Genomic DNA, 18,907 nt, shown 5'->3' with positions numbered 1-18,907 from the left:
ACTGGGTGAAGTGCCTCCCCTTAGCCCTCTTGAACATAAGGACACAACCGAGGGCCGATACAGGACTTTCCTCCTTTGAAATGTTATATGGAATGCCCTATGATTTGGAGAAGCCAATCGAACACCCTAAAGTGGAAGAAAAGATGTTACAAGAATATCTTATAGAACTCATGAGAAGGAGGCAAGAACTGTTAAAGCGAGGCCTGGTGGTTCAAAGACCACCTTTAGATGTAGCAATACATAGTATTAAGCCAGGAGATCAAGTACTCGTAAAAACATGGAAGGAATCATCGTTAACCCCTCGCTGGGAGGGACCTTTCCTTGTTTTACTCACCACAGATACCGCAGTCCGCGCCGCAGAAAGAGGATGGACACACGCTAGTCGAGTAAAAGGTCCTATCCTACATACAGACTGGGAAGTCACCGGGAACCGGATGAGTTGAAGCTGACCTTCAGGAGGAAACAGACACATGACGTATAGCCGTAGATACTAAGCTTCTTATGGACAACTGTAAGGAATTGCGGAAGTTACATATGCATGTCCTGTATGCAAACAATGTAATCCTTGGGTATGTCGTGTGTGTAGCGGGTGCGGGATACAGCAGTGGGAAAAGTTTCCTTATGTTGAACGATGGTGTGATGAGTGTTTGGGAAAAACCATAAATACTGTGGAAATACTGTGGAAATTACTGGACGGGAAAACTGGCCTAGATACGGACATTATAGAAGAGATTGGTACAGAACTGTTGCACAGTTAGGAGAGAAACTTATAGTTAAGAACATAGAGTGTAGTAAAAATATTCAGTAATTTCTGTATGACCCGTAAGTCCAGACATTTGGGAAATAACCAAGAAGAAGTGTAAGAAGCGTTTAGTAAAAATACGGGAATGTTCCAGACCCTGTGAGGATTCGGGACAGTGGCCAAACCCTTGTATTTGAAAACAGCCCTATTGGGTTGAGCATTGGAAAGTGGGTTGTGACAGAACAAGGAGAGGATTCAGGAGGCAGTCCCCTGAAGACTACAACTGCTGCCGAGAAGAAAACTTACCCGGCTACTCTGAAGCAACAGAGTAGGCCCAGGGCAAGGCAGAGGGGTATCCTTGTGGGGATTGGCAAGTGCCTCCGAAGACTCCTAAAATAAAGCAGCTCCGTTAAGCAGAACAACCCTCAACAAAATGAACCTCCACTGGCTGATTTTCAGCCAACCAGGGGCCGGGTCGCTCTCCCTAATCCTCCTTAGCTTACCGGCAATAATAGCAATAAAGCAGGGGAGTTCTCACCAACCTTTTAAATGGACCCTCTATCGATGGGAGGACCAAACGATCATACAACAACAGAGCACATCAGGGTCACCTTCTTTTACTGCAACCTTCTGCCAATTAGTTCAGGTTGAGCCATGCCTTAACAAAATGGGGTTTTATATGTGCCCCAGCACAGGGCCCTCGTATTGTAATACCCCAGGACACTATTACTGCGCTTACTGGGGGTGTGAAACGATTGCCTCAAGCTGGCCAATTCCTCCGGCAAATACTGATAAGTTCTTAAAGGTTGGATGGGGACCTGTAGGATGCATTCCTCCTTCGGGAGTCGTGAACCAAGGCCGCCGACTAAAACTCGGTTATCCTCGCAACCGAAACGAGCGGGACAGTGATGGCGAGTATGAATATATATTCCTTAACATAACAAACCCTGAACATAGTGGATGGCTTGTTGGGAAAACCTGGGGAATGCGGTATTATGAACCGGGTGATGATAGGGGAGGCATGTTCTTCATAAAGAAGGAAGAAGTTAAACCGACCCCTCGAGCGATAGGTCCCAATCCAGTAGTAAAATCCCCTCCCCCTCTGGGTAAGGAGACAAGGACAGTAGAGAAGGAGAATATAATAGTAAAAGAGGAAACTGTCACTGAAGCCTTGAAATCTCTGAATACTGAAGCCTCGGAATCTTTGAATCCTCTATGGGAAATTATCCGGGCTACTTATCAAACCCTAAACTATACTCAACCCAACTTAACCACTGGTTGCTGGTTGTGTTATAATGTTAATCCACCCTTTTATGAAGCTATAGGGGATAATCGTCGGTATACCATAAGCAAGGAGTCTGTGCCTATTCAATGTCCTTGGGAAAAGCAGAAAAGAGGGATAACTATGCAACATGTAACTGGGTTAGGGACTTGTATAGGTAAAGTACCAAATTCCAAGAGACCACTTTGTGGGAATATCGTACCGAGCCTTAAGGAAACCACAGGATATATTATTCCCCCGAATGGAACAAAATGGATATGTTCTAGGACGGGACTTACTCCATGTGTGTCTTTAAAGGTGTTCAACAGTTCCCGAGAGTATTGCATGTTAGTTACCATCATCCCAAGGATATTGTATCATCAAGAAAATGTAATGTATGATATTTGGGATACAGGGCTCCATCGTACCAAACGGGAACCCATTACAGCCATTACTATAGCCACGTTGCTAGGGTTAGGGGCAGCCGGAGCAGGAACAGGGATAGCTTCACTTGTTCAACAAAATCAAGGATTCAATTCCTTGAAGACTGCGATAGATGAGGACCTAGAGAGAATTGAAAACTCCATAACCGCCTTAGAGAGATCTCTAACCTCGCTATCTGAAGTGGTGTTGCAAAACAGGAGAGGGATGGATCTCCTTTTCTTACAGCAAGGTGGACTATGCGCAGCCTTGAAGGAAGAGTGTTGTTTCTATGCAGATCACACAGGGGTAGTCCGAGACTCGATGGCAAAATTAAGGGAGAGACTGGAACAGAGAAAAAGGGAAAGAGAAGCTGCAAAAGGGTGGTACGAGTCTTGCTTAATTCAGTCCCCGTGGCTAACTACATTGCTATCCACAGTAGCTGGACCCTTGATGATATTATTACTCACCCTAACCTTTGGACCCTGTATCCTAAATCGACTTATTGGACTAATTAAAGGCCGTGTAGAGCAGGTACACCTTATGCTGCTACAAAAACATGGTACTGATGAAGAAGCCGAAATAACCTTACTAGCCCGAGAAGCGGTAATTCGATTTGATCAACAAATAAATGGGTAAAGGGAAAGGGGGGAATTGTAATAAGTAATGGTCAAAATTGTTATTGTTGAGCAAATCGAGTAGAACTCAGTTATATTATGCATATTGTTGTAAGCAGTAACTGTGCTTGTGCAAGTTTGATTATGTTTTGTAGAACTTTGTAGTGGCAGTTAAACCAAGGCCTGAATGCCTGGATAAGGCAGCAAGGTCAGATAGGACAAGCCCCCCCCCAGTGACTCAGCTTCTCAAAGCCAGAAAACCAGCAGTGTCCGGTTTCTCAGAAGGCAACATCTTCCACAGTAACTTCTTCCACGGCGACATCATCCACCAATCCGAGAGCTGCTGGATGCCCGCAAATAGCATCAACCAATGCATGAACGCGTGTATAACTTATATAAGCACCCACGAAGAGTGGAGGGTGTGCCCGTTGGCGGAACCGAGTTCCCCCGGTCACCCAGCACTGTTTTGCCTAATTACCGCTTGTTGTAAATTCGCTTGTTCAATAAAATTAATTGATTGGCTCAAAAACTCATCTTCATTTATAACAATACTTTCCCAAGATTCACTAGCCCATTTAGCAAACACATAACTGGAATTCAGCTCTCCTGGCGGTCTCTCAAGGTACAGCAGAAAGGAACAGAAACTCATTATTGGTTGCACTACCATCAAGTAAACCACTGCCAAACCACAGAGTACCGTTATAAGCATGGTCCAGTTCTTTGTTGTTATCTAATGTAAAACTCTATTGACAAGAAACATCCAGAGAAAACAAGGAATACTTGTGCACAATGTATCAAATAACTTACAGAAAATATACCACAGCATTTTTCAAATCAAAGTAATTCACCTCTACGTTAATACCACTATTCAATACTCTAAACACCCAGACCTGCGAGTCTCATAATCCTAGGAGTTGGCACTGTGCCAGGAGAATTCAAAGGTACTGTTGATCAGTTTTAAAACCCTCCCGTTTTCTCCCCGTGCCACCCCACGCTGAGCCTGCCGCGTGGCCACGTGGCGCCGAGCCGCGCTCAATCCAAGACACGGCGGACAGCGACACCTCGTGCCCGCGCTGCGCAACGCGGAGCCCGCCAGTGCCCGCCGAGGCAAAGGCTGATGGCGGCGGAGAAACGGCAGCGCGCAGGAGCGCGCGGGGCCGACCCTGCCCTTACAAGTGCCAAAACACTAAAAATGTCTCAAGTCCCGAATTTGCCCGCATTCTCCACCAATTATCTGTCGTGGTTTGATCGTGGGGAGACAATCCAAACCGTGACAGATGGTTTCCCTTCACCCTTTATCCCCCTCCAGCAACCCCCCTCTCTCCTTCCCCTCCTTCTCACTAGGATGTGGGGAGGACAGGAAAAGAGAAAAGTGAAGGAAAAGAGAATTGGGAAACTTGAAAACGTTTACTAAGACTAGGAAAATGAACAGAGGGCAAAATTAACACAGAAACAAATATTGGAAAACCAGTCCTGAAGTCCAGCAGGATCCCACAGTTGAACCGGAAACAGCCGAGACTTCAGCTTGCAGGAACAGCAGAACGAAGGAAAGCAGTCCGATGAAAAACAACCAACGAGCCGAGCAGCCGATGCGAAAAGAGAGCAAGCCAGTCCACGTGCTCTGCTTTTATAAGCAGGAAACCGTGAATGGGATGGGATGGAATACCCCTATTGGTCAGTTTGTGGTCACATGACTCGGGCCAGTTCCTTCCATTGCTCCCCCGCTCTGCTTCAGCCCAAAACGAGGGGGGCGGTTCACAACACCAGGACAGTTTTCAACATGATCTTCATGAGTTTTCTTAAGTAGGTATGCGCCTCCTTTGAAGAAATAGGCTGAAGCCGCATTCACAAAACCACACAGTCCTTTTTCAGCAATAGAATCTACCGTTTCCCCCTTTAGTGACAACCAAGTTTCTCTCAAGGTGCGCTATTACAGTGCTTGTGAGCTGTTCAGTGACTCACTTGCTAAAGGAGGTGGCCTCATCCAACTCCCACTGTTAGCCTGCCAGCTCTCCAGTGCATTGCCTCTGCCACCTTCCTTCTACCGGGCCCAAAGCGCATTCTACTGCCTGGTTAGGGAGATGCACGTGCCACCGGTCCCAAAGCATCCCTCTGGGGACCCATCCTAGCTGGCCATTACCTCTCAGCTGCTGCACCAGCCAAACCTTTCTGGAACAGCAAACTCTCAGAATCTGCTCCAGCTCTGTAAGAGTCGGTCCAAAACCAGAATCTGCCTGAACATCGCCACCAAGAACAGACTGACAGTGACTTAAGAGAGAGGCCTGAGGAGAAGCATTGTGGTGCACAGGTGTCTCCAGCTTGGAAGGCTACTGCTAACAATGGCTGCTGTGTGGAGTTTGCCTGCTGCTTCAGCCAAGCTAGCCCCCACCTCCTAAAAGGGAGGCCTGTGTGGTTGAATAGGGACCTGTTGGGTATGCTCAAGCAGAAGAGGAGAGTTTACAGGTCATGGAATCAGGGGCTGGCCACTTGGGAGGAATATAAGGCTGCTGTTAGAGGATGTAGGACGGCAGCTAGGATAGCCAAGGCCTCCTTAGAATGACAGCTGGCGAGAGGGGTCAAGGACAGCAAAAAGAACTGTTTCAAATACATAGCAGATAAAACTAATAGCAGAGGCAACGTAGGCCCACTGATGGACGGGGTGGATGCCCTGGTGGCAGAAGATACAGAGAAGGCAGAATTACTGAATGCTTCTTTGTCTCTGTCTACTCTGCTGGGGGCTGTCCTGGGGAGCCCTGTACCCCTGAGACCCCGGATGAAGCCAGGTCAATGGAGGAGTTTGCTTTAGTCGATGAGAACTGGGTTAGGGAGCAACTGAATAGTCTGGACATCCATTAATCCATGGGTCCAGATGGGATGCACCCGCGGGTGCTGAGGGAGCTGGCTGAAGTCATTGCTAGATCTCTCTCCAATACATGCTGCAGGGACTTTTAATTTGTTGGAACACTCATAGAGCACAGCTACTCATGTATAAAGCTCCTCAATAACAAAGAAGACAGTGAATAAGAAAGGGGATGGCAATATTATCGCATGTAGAAAACCACAAGTGGCAACAAAAAATACAGAAGACAGGTTGGGCCTGCAACAATTCACACTGTAACTGTTATACTCTTATGCAGAAGATGATGGGCTATTTATTGCTTCAGAAAATAATCCAGCCATCAGTTTCCACAGGGAATCCTTGAGCTCCTGGTTCCTCATGCTGTAGATGAGGGGGTTCACTGCTGGAGGCACCACCGAGTACAGAACAGACACCACCAGGTCCAGGGATGGGGAGGATATAGAGGGGGGCTTCAGGTGGGCAAACATGATAGTGCTGAGGAACAGAGAGACCACGGCCAGGTGAGGGAGGCAGGTGGAAAAGGCTTTGTGCCGACCCTGCTCAGAGGGGATCCTCAGCACGGCACTGAAGATCTGCACATAGGACACCACAATGAACACAAAACACCCAAATACTACCGAGAAACTTATCACAATAAGGCGAATCTCCCTGAGGTAGGAGTGTGAGCAGGAGAGCTTGAGGATCTGGGGGATTTCACAGAAGAACTGGCCCAGGGCATTGCCCTTGCACAGGGGCAGTGAAAATGTATTGGCCGTGTGCAGCAGAGCAGTGAGAAACCCAGTGGCCCAGGCAGCTGCTGCCATGTGGACACAAGCTCTGCTGCCCAGGAGGGTCCCGTAGTGCAGGGGTTTGCAGATGGCAACGTAGCGGTCGTAAGACATGACTGTGAGCATAGAATACTCTGCTGTTATCAAGAAGGCAAATGAAAAGAGCTGTGCAGCACATCCTGTGTAGGAGATAGCCCTGGTGTTCCAGAGGGAATTTGCCATGGACTTGGGGACAATGGTAGAGATGGAGCCCAGGTCGAGGAGGGCGAGGTTGAGCAGGAAGAAGTACATGGGGGTGTGGAGGTGCTGGTCCCAGCCTATGGTGGTGATGACGAGGCCGTTGCCCAGCAGGGCCGCCAGGTAGATGCCCAGGAAGAGCCAGAAGTGCAAGAGCTGCAGCTCCTGTGTGTCTGTGAACGGCAGGAGGAGGAACTGGGTGATGGAGCTGCTGTTGGACATTGGCTGCCTGTGGGCATGAGGACCTGTGCAAGGAGGAAAAGATAGTGAAGGTTTATATGAGACTTCTCTGGGAATCATCAAACCCATTTCCCACAGACCCTCCCACCCTGACACACAAAGAGACACTTTTATTTTTCCAGGAGATCGTCCTGGCTGAGCCCTCGTCGGTGCTTGATGAGTGTGAAATGAAGAGCAGGGTCTCTGCCCAGGGGCTCCTGAGGAGTCAGCCTGGCCCTGTGTGATGGGGTGGGCAGGGGCCAGTCCTGGGGTTCAGCTTTGTCAGCTGCACCGCTCCTGGTGCAGAAGGGACTTTCAGCATCTGTACCCCCAGGCCTGAGAAACTGAGTTGGAGAGGTTTGGTGTTTGTACAGCTCCTTCTCCCCTCCCACCCTGGGGAGTGTTGTTGGGTGTCAGAAACCCTCAGCATTTCTGCTGCACTCAGGGAGAACAGAGCGAGTCCTGCGAGACCAGAGGGTGCCTGTGGGTCAGTGCAGAGTGAGGGCAGCTGCTCTGTCCCTCTGTCTTGCTCCAGCTGCCCTGGGCTGGCACCTTTCTGAGATGGAGGCTGATCACACTCCCATGTTACTCTGAAAAGCCACCAGGCACTGCTGAGAGCAGAGGGATCCACCTCAGACCACGGCATGTGTCACCCTTTCCGAAGGTCTCAGCACCCCATGCTGAAAAGTCCCACCCCACGCCCAAGAAACATACCTCTCATTCCCCAGCCCCACAGACTTCTCTTGAAGACCTACTGCCATTCATGTGTCTCAAGTGTTTGTTTAAAATTAAGAACTGCCTTAATCACCACCCATTCCCCAGAGTAGGAGACTGAAAACACAGACTCAGGGAGATTCCTTATCTTTGTAGTACTCTTTGTCTTCTTCTCCTTGAAACCTCCTCTTGTCAATATTCTGGAGTGAGCTGGAGCTGTGAGCAGCCCCGACCCATGGAGAACCCAGCAGCAGAAGGACCCTGCCCTGCCGGGGGTCGCTCATACCCCCACAGCTTCTCCCCTCGGTGTTGCCGGGCTCTCCCGGGCAGGCTGAGCGCTGACCCTGGCAGGCGGCAGAGTCCCTGCCCGGCACAGCCCTGGGGTGCAGGGACCCTGCTCTGCAGGACAGCCCTGGGCACCCCTGCCTGCACATTTACATTTACACCCCACAGCCACCCTGTGGAGAACGCAGCATTCACGTCTTGTCACTCTGACGGTGCAGAAGGCAACCCCTGCTCTGCAGCACATCCTCTCCTCTGATCAGAGAATCTCTGAGAGCTGTACTTACATCTCTCGCAGGCTCTGCAATGTGACAGCTTTCTGAGATCCTACCAAGATTTGCAGATGCAATGCCCTGTAGCCACGGGCTTCATATCTCTGAAGATTTCTCTCCAAGTGACATCTCAGCATCCTCCCACCCCAGACTGTGTTTCCTTCTCTCTGCCCGGCTCCTGTGCCCTCGGTGCTGCAGGCAGAGCCCTCAGCCCTGCTGCGTGTGCAGAGGAGCTGCTCCTGGGCAGAGCTGTCTCTCTGCAGCGCTGCCGCTGCCATGAGCTCCCTGTGTCCCAGGAGCCCAGCCCAGCTCAGCAGCACAGGAGCAGCCCCAGGCGCTTTAATGACCCCTCTGGTGGGTTTGCTGCTGAGTCCATCGACCTCAGACCCTGGAGGAAGTTGATGAAACCTCTCAAGAAGTCAAAGTCAGATTCAAACTCCAGAGTTTATTGTAAGGTTTATGGGTCACACTGAGGGACACTACTGAAAAACAATACTCAGGTTTGGTTAGAGAAGAAAACTGGAGGCAGAGATGACAGGTCAGGAAAAGCAAAGTAAAGTTCTCTCTGATGCTGCGTAACCCTGGATGTGTTTCATTAACCAAAGGGCCAAGATCTGACCCCCAGCCCTGGGAACGCAGATCCTGTCCCTCCCACATTGCCCAGGGTCCTTCCTGGGACAGTGTGATGTGGGGCTGTGCAAGGCCAAGGGCAGGACTATGGTCCCACACCTCCCAGGTTCCTGGCTGGGGACAAGGAGGGTTTGGAGCCCATTGACAACATTTCCTGACACGGGTGACTGAGGAGTCAGTGGGGTGAGGTGCCCTGTGGGACTTCACACTTACAAACCAGAAAGAGTTGGTCAGGATGGAACAGTCAGGGATGGAAAGTGGAGCTGAGGCTCCTGGGAGATGAGAACAAGGCCAAGAGCAGGATTTCAGGAGAGCAAGCTTTGGCCTGCTGAGGGACCTGCTTGGGTCCTATGGGATATGACCTTGGTGTCTGCAGAGCTTTTCTCTCCCATTTCCTCCCTCCTCTCTCCCACCTGCTGTTGTGCAGTGTTTTTTACCCTTTCTCAAATACAATATCCCAGAGGTGCTGCCAGCATCACTGAGTGGCTCAGATTTGGCAAGAAGTGGGTCCATCTTGGAGCAGCTGAAATCGGCTCTGTCTGACATTGGTCAAACTCCTGTTGTTTTCCCAGAGAGGTGACAACTGTAGCACACCCACACCTACCCCCAGTTCCAAGAGTTTGTCATGTAAACCCAATAGAGAGTGACAATGTGTTGGGTGTTACAAACTACATGATCATGTAGAAGAAATGGACAAGATCTTCTGTCAGCAACTCAAGGAGGAAGTCACCAGTCAATGAGCAGGTTCCTATGGGGAACTGTAATTGCTCTGACATTAACTGGCCTGGCAAAGTGGCAAGTGCCATCAGTCCAAAGGATCTTGGGCCAACTGCTTAACATGTCTGCATTGTGGGCCAATGAGAGTGATGCTCAACTGGATCTGGAACTGGGAAACAAGGAATAGCTGGTGAGGGATGTGAACATCAGTGTCCACCTTGGCTGTTGTGACCAGGACACAGAGGGGTCCCAGACACCAGAGGGGAGGGAGGAAGGCCAGCAGCAGAGCACAGGCTGGTGGGCTCCAGAGGAGAAGACTTTGTCAAACTGGGGGTGCTGATTCAGGTGGTGCCATGGGAAGCAGCTCAGAAGGGTGAAGGAGCTCAGGAAATCTGATCAGCCTTTCAGGACAGGCTGCTCCAAGCACAAGAATGATCTATCTGAGAACCAGCGAAATGAAGCATTTATCTTGGGAGGGTGTTTGTCTGAACCGATGGAGCTCCAGGGCACAAAGGCAGCACACAGGAGGTGGGAGCAGGGGAAGCTGCAAAGGAGGAATTTAGAAACCTTGTCCATGGATGTGGGGATGATGCCAAAGCTGCCCTGGACTTGGTACCTGCAGGGGAGGCTGAGGGCAGCGAGATGAGCTGACACAGCTTCCTTACAGAAAAAGACCAGTGTAACATAGACCTGCTGCTGAACTTCGTAAGAGTAGAATCAGATGGGACTGAGGTTCTTCATGGCTTCTTTGCCTCCATCTTCACCAGCAAGGTCTTCTGGGACTTGGTTCCTGAAGGCAGGAGTCTGGAGAACACCCAGCAGTGGATGGGGCTCAAGTCAGGGGTGACCTGAGCAAACTCAGACACCGTTACAGAACAGGAGATGGGTCATTTGACCAGCTCCTGAACACAAGTGTCACTGCGCTGTGTCACCAGAGATTGCCAGGAACACCCACCTCTTGGTCCAGAGGAGTGTGACTCCTCTTGAGCTGTCCTGGCCTGTCTCCTCACTCACATGGTGATTTAGTTACACACTTTTCTGACATACTCAGTCTTTATCAGGAGATGCAACACATCAATATGAACTGGAGGCTGCTGATACCACCTGTTCTGGAAAGGGAGGGAAGGGCAAGCAGGGATGGAAATAGAATAAATTTGGCTTTATTGCTATTTATTATGGAAATGCTCTCTGTTTGGCTATTCCTGAAATCTCTCTAATCATCCACAACAGACTTGAAGCCTTTAGGAAAATGATGCACAGAACCTTGGCTTGTAAGAGCATTTTAGATGTTAGTGAGCCCTCTGGTGTCGTAATTCTGAACTGCAGCTACTGAAACTGAACAAACCTCCAATGAAGTGAAAGGCAGAAGCAAACCCCGAGTTTCTGAGGGTGTTTGGACCCCATGAAGGGCCATCACTGACACAGCTGTGAAGGAAACAACCAGTGCAGGTCCCTGTCCCTGGAGGCTGCTGAAGGGAAGACTTGGAGACACTGGTTCCAGGTGGTGAGGGCCATGTGGAGGTGGCTCTGGTGCCATGTCAGCCCTTGATGCTTGTTCATCACCAGAATGGCTGAGCCCTGACCCTGGGACCTGGTAGATTTTTCTCCAATGTTTTTCAAGGCTTTTCCTGTGGTCAGTGTGAGTGTTTTGTGTTTTGGGGTGGGTTTTATGTCAAGTGCTGTTGCTTTAACTGCAAGGTTCTTGTTTTCTGTGGAGTTGGAAATGCCTGTGAGCAAATCACAACTCATCCAGCTTCTTTCATACACCTGGCAATGGTCACCAATCACCTCAATGTGCCTATCTCACACTTGCTTGAATCCTCTATTTGGATCCATACCCATCACTGCAGGAGGTTCATGCATCCACCAGGCTCAGGATGATTCCTGAGGACCATCCAAGTGTGGGCAGTGTAAGAGAGGAGCAGAGGAGGGTCAGCTCATGGGCCATGACTGAGCACAGCCACCCCAGCAGCAGCCGTTCCCCATCTCCCAGGCACAGCCATGCCCACAGCATGCAAATGGCACTGCCATACATGATTAGCCCAACAGAGGCCTTTCTTCCTTCCGTATTCCCAGGAAAATCTTCCTCCTGTTCCTCCTCCACCTGCAGACATCAACTGCTTTCCATTTCTGGGCTCAGACGTGGCTGGAAGTGTTCACTGAAGCCATCAGCCATCTCATTGCTTCTCCCTGACATGCCCTGACCCTCTCCCACACCTACAATGGCCAATCACGGCTGCTCAAGACCTCCCGCTCTTCAGAAGAGGCCTTGAGCTTCTTGGTTGTTCTTCTTATTATAAATTTATTAACTGCTTATTATAAACTTCCTCTCTCTCTGCAGATTTCATGGTGAGCTTTCTTGTCCATAACAGCCCCTTTATGACCATGTCTTACTAAATGGTTGTGTTCGTATGATCATTTGTGCAGAAAGGGCAGTCACAGGACAGCACCCAATATGCCAAAACTGATGCCCAGTGAAATGCCGTAAAGCCCTGATGAGTTCCCCCTGTGTCTGTGTCTCTCCTGGAAGGAGTCTGTCCCGAGAAGGGGATCCAGCTCCTGCCACTCTCTGCAGAGGCACATGAGCAGTGTCCATCACCTGGGGACACAAAGGGTGACGTTTGCCAGACACCCTTCATCTGAACCACTTAGATGTGTGCTTGTGGATGAGGTATGGAGCCTTATAGTGCAAATAAATATTTAATTGACATTGCCAGAGGGGCTACCACTGATGCAGTGTATTATTTTATAGATATTTAAATATAAGCATGTTAAACTTTGATTTTTCTTTAAAACCTGACATACCTAGACAGATTACACAAACACCTGAAGGATTATTCATGCCTTTAACATGATCATCCACAGAAGCCCCACCAGCTTTGCATCTCAGGAAATGGGATCCAGAGTCCAAGGGCAGGATGGTTTGGGCTCTGTGCTGGGATCTGGAAACTGAAACGTGCTCCCATCTCCCAGCCCCCTGCCCTCCTCAGTGAGGGTGTGAGACATTCTGCCAGCGAGGGCTGAACTCACAGCCATGACCAGTATCTTATGTCCAACTGCAGCCAGTGGTGTCCTGCCAGCTCAGGATTGCAGCTTCCATTGCTGGACGTGTTCAAAAGACATGGAGATGTGGCGCTTTGGGACACGGTTTAGTGGTGGTCTTGACAGTGTTTGATTTACGATTGGACTCCATGTTCGTAAGGGTCTTTTCCAGCATAATAATGGTTGAAACCATTTCAGTTCCATCACCTCCAGCTTCCCTCAGTGGCTGCTGTTGTGTGGCACAACTGTCCTGGCTCTCCAGGCAGGTTGGGCACTGGGTTGGTGCCTGCATTGGCAGTTTTCCCCTTCCTGGGGTAAAAGGCTGTTGAGCAGAGACAGTTGTAGAGATTTGGGTCACAGGGGTTTGCACCAATCCTGTCAAACTCTGAGCAGGATGAGCTTTGGAGCCCAGGAAAAATGGAGATGCTCTGAAGATGTTTGTGAACAGTGGTGCTGGCACTAGTAACAGTAACAGGGAACTCCTCATTCTCACTGATGACCATGATGAACTAAAGCTCTTTAATTTAATTCCTAACAGTCATTCTTGCTTTTCAAAACATCTACTACACCTCAGTAGTTGTGTCTTCAAAGAAGCTCTTAGAACAATGATTTTTCTCTCACTTTTTTTTTTAAATCATTTAAAGACTACCACTCTTGGACAGAATTACCCCAAAATCAACCTTCTTTCATAACTTTTCTCCTTTTTTTATCCTGGTGTGCAGTGGAGGTGGTGTAGGGGAATAGTTTCTTTTTGAGACAAAGAAGGCCAAGGAACAGATCCCAGGTCAGTGCAAAGCACAAAGGAAGCCAGAATCTTTATGTGTGTGCACTGACACACACTGTCACCTGCATTTCCAGTCTCTGCAGTCCCAACCGTGCAGCAGAGTCTGGAGTTCTGAGCTCCCTTCATCTGCCCCGTGTGACACGTGTAAAATGGAACCACCCCAGTCCAATGGCTGGTTTTGATTCTCTTCACAGCCTGAAGCACCACATGGGTCAGGAGACAAGCCAGGATACCCAACCAGGACTCACATGCTCTGCTCTTACAGTTCAGGTGTTCCCGACAATCTCAGCTGGCATGTCACACTGATATCTGGGTGCAAGGATCTGATCAAGTGTCTCATCTCCATTTCTGTAACAATGGCTTTGCTGCCTGGCTGCTGTGCAGACTCTGTACATGGATGTTGACACCTCTTGAACAACCTGCTATGAAAGGATTAGCAAGATGGGCTGTTCATTCGTAAAGGGTATAAGGACAGCGAAAAATAAGACACTGGGTGGGGACATATGAAAAGGGATGCACAAGATGTGGTCAGGGCTGTTTGGGGCCCCTTGTATAGCAGCTCTGGACCCTCTGTGAATTATTCCTGTGGTCAGGGATAACCTGAGAGCTTTCTCTAAATTGAAAACATGAAGGGGAAGGAAGGACAGCGTCATTCAGACTCAAAGGGACCTCGGGAGGTGTCTTGACCAACCTCCTGCTCACAGCAGGGTCAGACCAGATTGCTCAGGGTTTTATCCAAACACATCTTGGTCACTTTCTGGGACAGAGTGGGTGCGCACTCCTGGGAAACAGCTTCCAGTGCTGGACTGTCCACATGACTGGGAAGTTTCTCCCTTTCTACAGCACCTTTCCAAGCCCAACCATCCAGATTGTTTTTACCCATCTACTCACACACTGACACAGAATATTGTGGGGGATGATGCTGAATGCCTTGCTGACTTCCAGGTAAAAGACCACCACTGGTAACAGACCATCAATGTTCTCCCCACGTCCACAACCCTGTCCTTTCCTCACAGAAAGCAAAGAGGATGGACAGGCACAACCCGCCCTGGGTAAACCCCGTCACCTTCTCTTGCAGACACCCAGAAATGGGGTCCCAGTGGACATGCTCTGGGCCACAGCCCTTAGTTCCCCTGCTCACCCATTGGCCATTTTGAAAAGTGCACACGCTGTGTGAGAGCTGCCAGTGGTCAGGGAGTCCCCCCAGTCTCCATGAGCTTTCCAAGATGATGGAGAGTGGCCTCGCCGTGACATCGTCCTGCTGTCCCAGCTCCTGGGATGCTGCCCCTGCTGTCCCATAGACTGGAAAGGATTGTGTTAGTTCCAGTGACCCCTGACTTGATGCCCATGCACTGCTGGTTGTTCTGACTCCAGCCACAGAGATCTCAGAGACCTTGCTGGTGAAGAGGGAGAATGAGAGGACACAGGGGTTCTCACCTCTTATTATATTCATTAGTGTCCACACAGTGTCTTTGTTTTTCCTTTAACTGTTCCTGCAGTAGTAACAGCTCATTATGGGGCTCTTGAATTGCCTTACAGGTCTGGACTGAGCTTTGATCTGGACTGTTGCTGTGCTTGGAGGCTGCTGTCCTTGAGGACCAGATGAACTCACCCCTCCCACCCTGCCTGGCAGTTCATTCCATCCGTGTCACAGCTCTGTCTGCAGCACTGACAGCTCCAGCTCCCCCAATCAGGTCCCTGGCTGAGGACAATGCCTCACATCTGGGCTGAGCCACCCCAGCTGTGGCACCAGCCCAGCTCTGACCTGCCACAAGAAACCTGGTACCAAGTGTCCAAGAGCCCATGTGTGCAAAGGTTTTGAATCAGAGCACAGACATGACATGGCCAAAGACTGATGGATGTCTCTGAAGACCTAGGAGTGTAAAACCAGAACAAAATGCCTAAGTTCATTCAACTGAAGATATTCCTCCCCTAGCTTGGAGAAATTAGACCCTTTTCTGTAATATTCCTGGTGTCCTGTCTAATGATGGGACAAGAAAATATGATTTACCGATTTATTTTTTAAAATGAAAAAAACAATGCTGGAAAGAAATGTCTCTGAAGAGGAGAGAGAATCAACATCACTGATTACTTCAACTTCAAAGTTGTGCCCCTGGAGCCCCAGGGACACCTGGAGAGCCCAGAGGGGACAGAGAAAGGGACATCAAGGGCTGCTCCTGTGCTGCTGAGCTGGGCTGGGCTCCTGGGACACAGGGAGCTCATGGCAGCGGCAGCGCTGCAGAGAGACAGCTCTGCCCAGGAGCAGCTCCTCTGCACACGCAGCAGGACTGAGGGCTCTGCCTGCAGCACTGAGGGCACAGGAGCCAGGCACAGAGAGGGGAAAGGCAATGTAAGGTTGTCGGTTACTGAGGGCTCATTGAGACACCAGTCTTCACAGTCCTTACATGGTAAGTCTCTGCATGTAGGACAATGCAGCTGCATTTCCTGGCAGAATCTCCTAAAGCTGGTACATGACACAGTTTGCAGGATCTGTTAGGTCTCTCTCTCAGTATCTCTTATAGAGAAGAACACACTCCAGACCAGCGCTTCCCTGCTGCACTGTCAGAGGGACAGGGCATGATGGCAGCTTCTGCTGAGGGTGACTGAAGGGGGAGCACCCAGGGGTGCCCAGGGCTGTCCTGCAGAGCAGGGTCCCTGCACCCCAGGGCTGTGCCGGGGCAGGGACTCTGCCGCCTGCCAGGGTCAGCGCTCAGCCTGCCCGGGAGAGCCCGGCAACAAGGAGGGGAGAAACTGTGGGGAAGAAACGACCCCTAGCAGGGAAGGGTCCTTCTGCTGCTGGTGTACAGGTATTACTTTAAAGGTAAGGAAGTTACCTCATTCTGTCCTTTCAGTTTCCTATTCCAAGACTGGAGTTGGGGGTGGGGGGAGGGGCATGTGTTAAAGGATAAATGCAAAATGAGCTCTCATGCTTTAACAAGTCACTGAGACTCCTGAACTGCAACTCTGAGTGATCAGTACATCTTCCAGAAGGCTCCTGACATCCCTTCACCACCCCTCTGCCTGTGCACAGCACCTGCATCACCTTGGCTGGACCCGTCAGCCTTAGTCTGACCTGTCCTGTTTTCCAGCCTGCAAACAGGAAGATGCCCCCAGGCAGTGCCCTGTGAACAGGCAGGATCTGTAGGGCCAGGGGGAGGGCACAGAGGGTGGGATGGTCTGTGAGCACTGACAAGGAAGAGACATGGACAGGGAAACACCTCCCAGGGGAGAATCTCCAGGCAGCAGGGAAATGATCAGAAATGAGAGGAAACCAAACCCGGAATGGTTATGGGAGGGAGAACAGAGAAAAGTGCCTGTGATCCCCTGCAGTGCAGATCCCTCCTGTGAGCAGCCCCCTGGGCTCCTCTCCCACCCAGCAAAGCCTCTGCCCTCAGGGCCGGGGGCTCCAAGGCATGAAGCAGCTCCTGTGCAGCCAGAGCTCCAGTTCCTCTGCAGAGCACAGGGGCTGAGAGCAGCTGCCCGGCAGTGTTGGTGTCTGGGAGGTGCTGCACAGCTGGGGAAGGGTGACGCTGTCTGAGTGCCCGGCTGCCTCTGCCCTGGCCTCTCTCACACCCACCCTCACCGCATTTTCCTTCTTGCTCCCCTGCTCTGGGTCACTGCTGTTGGGATCTTGTTCTTGCTGTCAGGCTCTCTGGGGATGGCAGTTTCAGCTGCAGAGTCACAGCCTGATCTTGTGGGTCCTTTCCTGCAGGTGTGTCCATGGGCACAGGTGTCCCAGCTTTGCTCTGACCTGTGGGCTGTGGGCAATGCAGTCTGTGGGGCTGGGGAATGAGCTGTGTGTGTCCTGGGCTAAACGTTGGGTGCTGAGACCTTAGGGAAGGCTGACACATGTCATGGTCTGAGGTGGATCCCTCTGCTCTCAGCAGTGCCTGGTGGCTTTTCAGGGTAACGTGGGAGTGTGATCAGCCTCCATCTCAGAAAGGTGCCAGCCCAGGGCAGCTGGAGCAAGACAGAGGGACAGAGCAGCTGCCCTCACTCTGCACTGACCCACAGGCATCCTCTGGTCTCACAGGACTCGCTCTGTTCTCCCTGAGTGCAGCAGAAATGCTGAGGGTTTCTGACACCCAACAACACTCCCCAGGGTGGGAGGGGAGAAGGAGCTGTAGAAACACCAAACCTCTCAAAGTCAGTTTCTCAGGCCTGGGGGTACAGATGCTGACAGTCCCTTCTGCACCAGGAGCGGTTCCAGCTAACAAAGCTGAACCCCAGGACTGGCCCCTGCCCACCCAATCACACAGGGCCAGGCTGACTCCTCAGGAGCCCCTGGGCAGAGACCCTGCTCTTCATTGCACACTTATCAAGCACCAACGAGGGCTCAGCCAGGACGTTCTCCTGGAAAAAGAAAAGTGTCTCTTTGTGGGAGGGTCTGTGGGAAATGGGTTTGATTATTCCCAGAGAAGTCTCATCTAAACCTTCACTATATTCTCCTCCTATGACAGGTCCTCATGCCCACAGGCAGCCCATGTCCAACAGCAGCTCCATCACCCAGTTCCTCCTCCTGCCGTTCACAGACACACGGGAGCTGCAGCTCTTGCACTTCTGGCTCTTCCTGGGCATCTACCTGGCTGCCCTCCTGGGCAACGGCCTCGTCATCACCACCATAGCCTGGGACCAGCACCTCCACACCCCCATGTACTTCTTCCTGCTCAACCTCGCCCTCCTCGACCTGGGCTCCATCTCCACCATTGTCCCCAAGTCCATGGCCAATTCCCTCTGGGATTCTAGGGCCATCTCATACTTGGGATGCGCGGCACAGCTCTTTTTGTTTCTCTTCTTGATCACAGCAGAGTATGGTCTCCTCACCATCATGTCCTATGACCGCTACGTTGCCATCTGCAAACCCCTGCACTACGGGACCCTCCTGGGCAGCAGAGCTTGTGTCCACATGGCAGCAGCTGCCTGGGCCACTGGGTTTCTCAATGCTCTGCTGCACACGGCCAATACATTTTCACTGCCCCTGTGCAAGGGCAATGCCCTGGGCCAGTTCTTCTGTGAAATCCCCCAGATCCTCAAGCTCTCCTGCTCACACTCCTACCTCAGGGAACTTGGGCTTATTGTGGTTAGTGCCTGTTTAGTTTTCATGTGTTTTGTTTTCATCATCCTGTCCTATGTGCAGATCTTGAGGGCCGTGCTGAGGATCCCCTCTGAGCAGGGACGGCACAAAGCCTTTTCCACCTGCCTCCCTCACCTGGCCGTGCTCTCCCTGTTCCTCAGCACTATCATGTTTGCCCACCTGAAGCCCCCCTCCATCTCCTCCCCATCCCTGGACCTGGTGGTGTCAGTTCTGTACTCAGTGGTGCCTCCAGCAGTGAACCCCCTCAT

General features: G+C 50.9%; 1 protein-coding gene across 1 annotated transcript; it reads right to left on the bottom strand.

Moving 5' to 3' along the window:
- Nucleotides 1-6,169: 6,169 nt before the first annotated feature.
- LOC135577936 (olfactory receptor 14J1-like) lies at nt 6,170-7,361 on the bottom strand. The gene has a single exon (XM_065048063.1). The coding sequence runs from the start codon at nt 7,211-7,213 to the stop codon at nt 6,170-6,172; it is 1,044 nt and encodes a 347-aa protein (XP_064904135.1). The 5' UTR covers nt 7,214-7,361.
- Between the last annotated feature and the right edge of the window lie 11,546 nt (nt 7,362-18,907).

The sequence above is a fragment of the Columba livia genome, unplaced genomic scaffold (assembly GCF_036013475.1).
Source record: "Columba livia isolate bColLiv1 breed racing homer unplaced genomic scaffold, bColLiv1.pat.W.v2 Scaffold_195, whole genome shotgun sequence".
Classification (NCBI taxonomy): domain Eukaryota; kingdom Metazoa; phylum Chordata; class Aves; order Columbiformes; family Columbidae; genus Columba; species Columba livia.
The sequence above is the reverse complement of the archived record's forward strand: the minus strand, read 5'-3'. Positions and strand labels throughout refer to the sequence as shown.

Coding starts and splice junctions, on each gene's coding strand:
- LOC135577936 (XM_065048063.1), bottom strand. CDS start 7,213: ATGGGTTTGATGATTCCCAGAGAAGTCTCATATAAACCTTCACTATCT.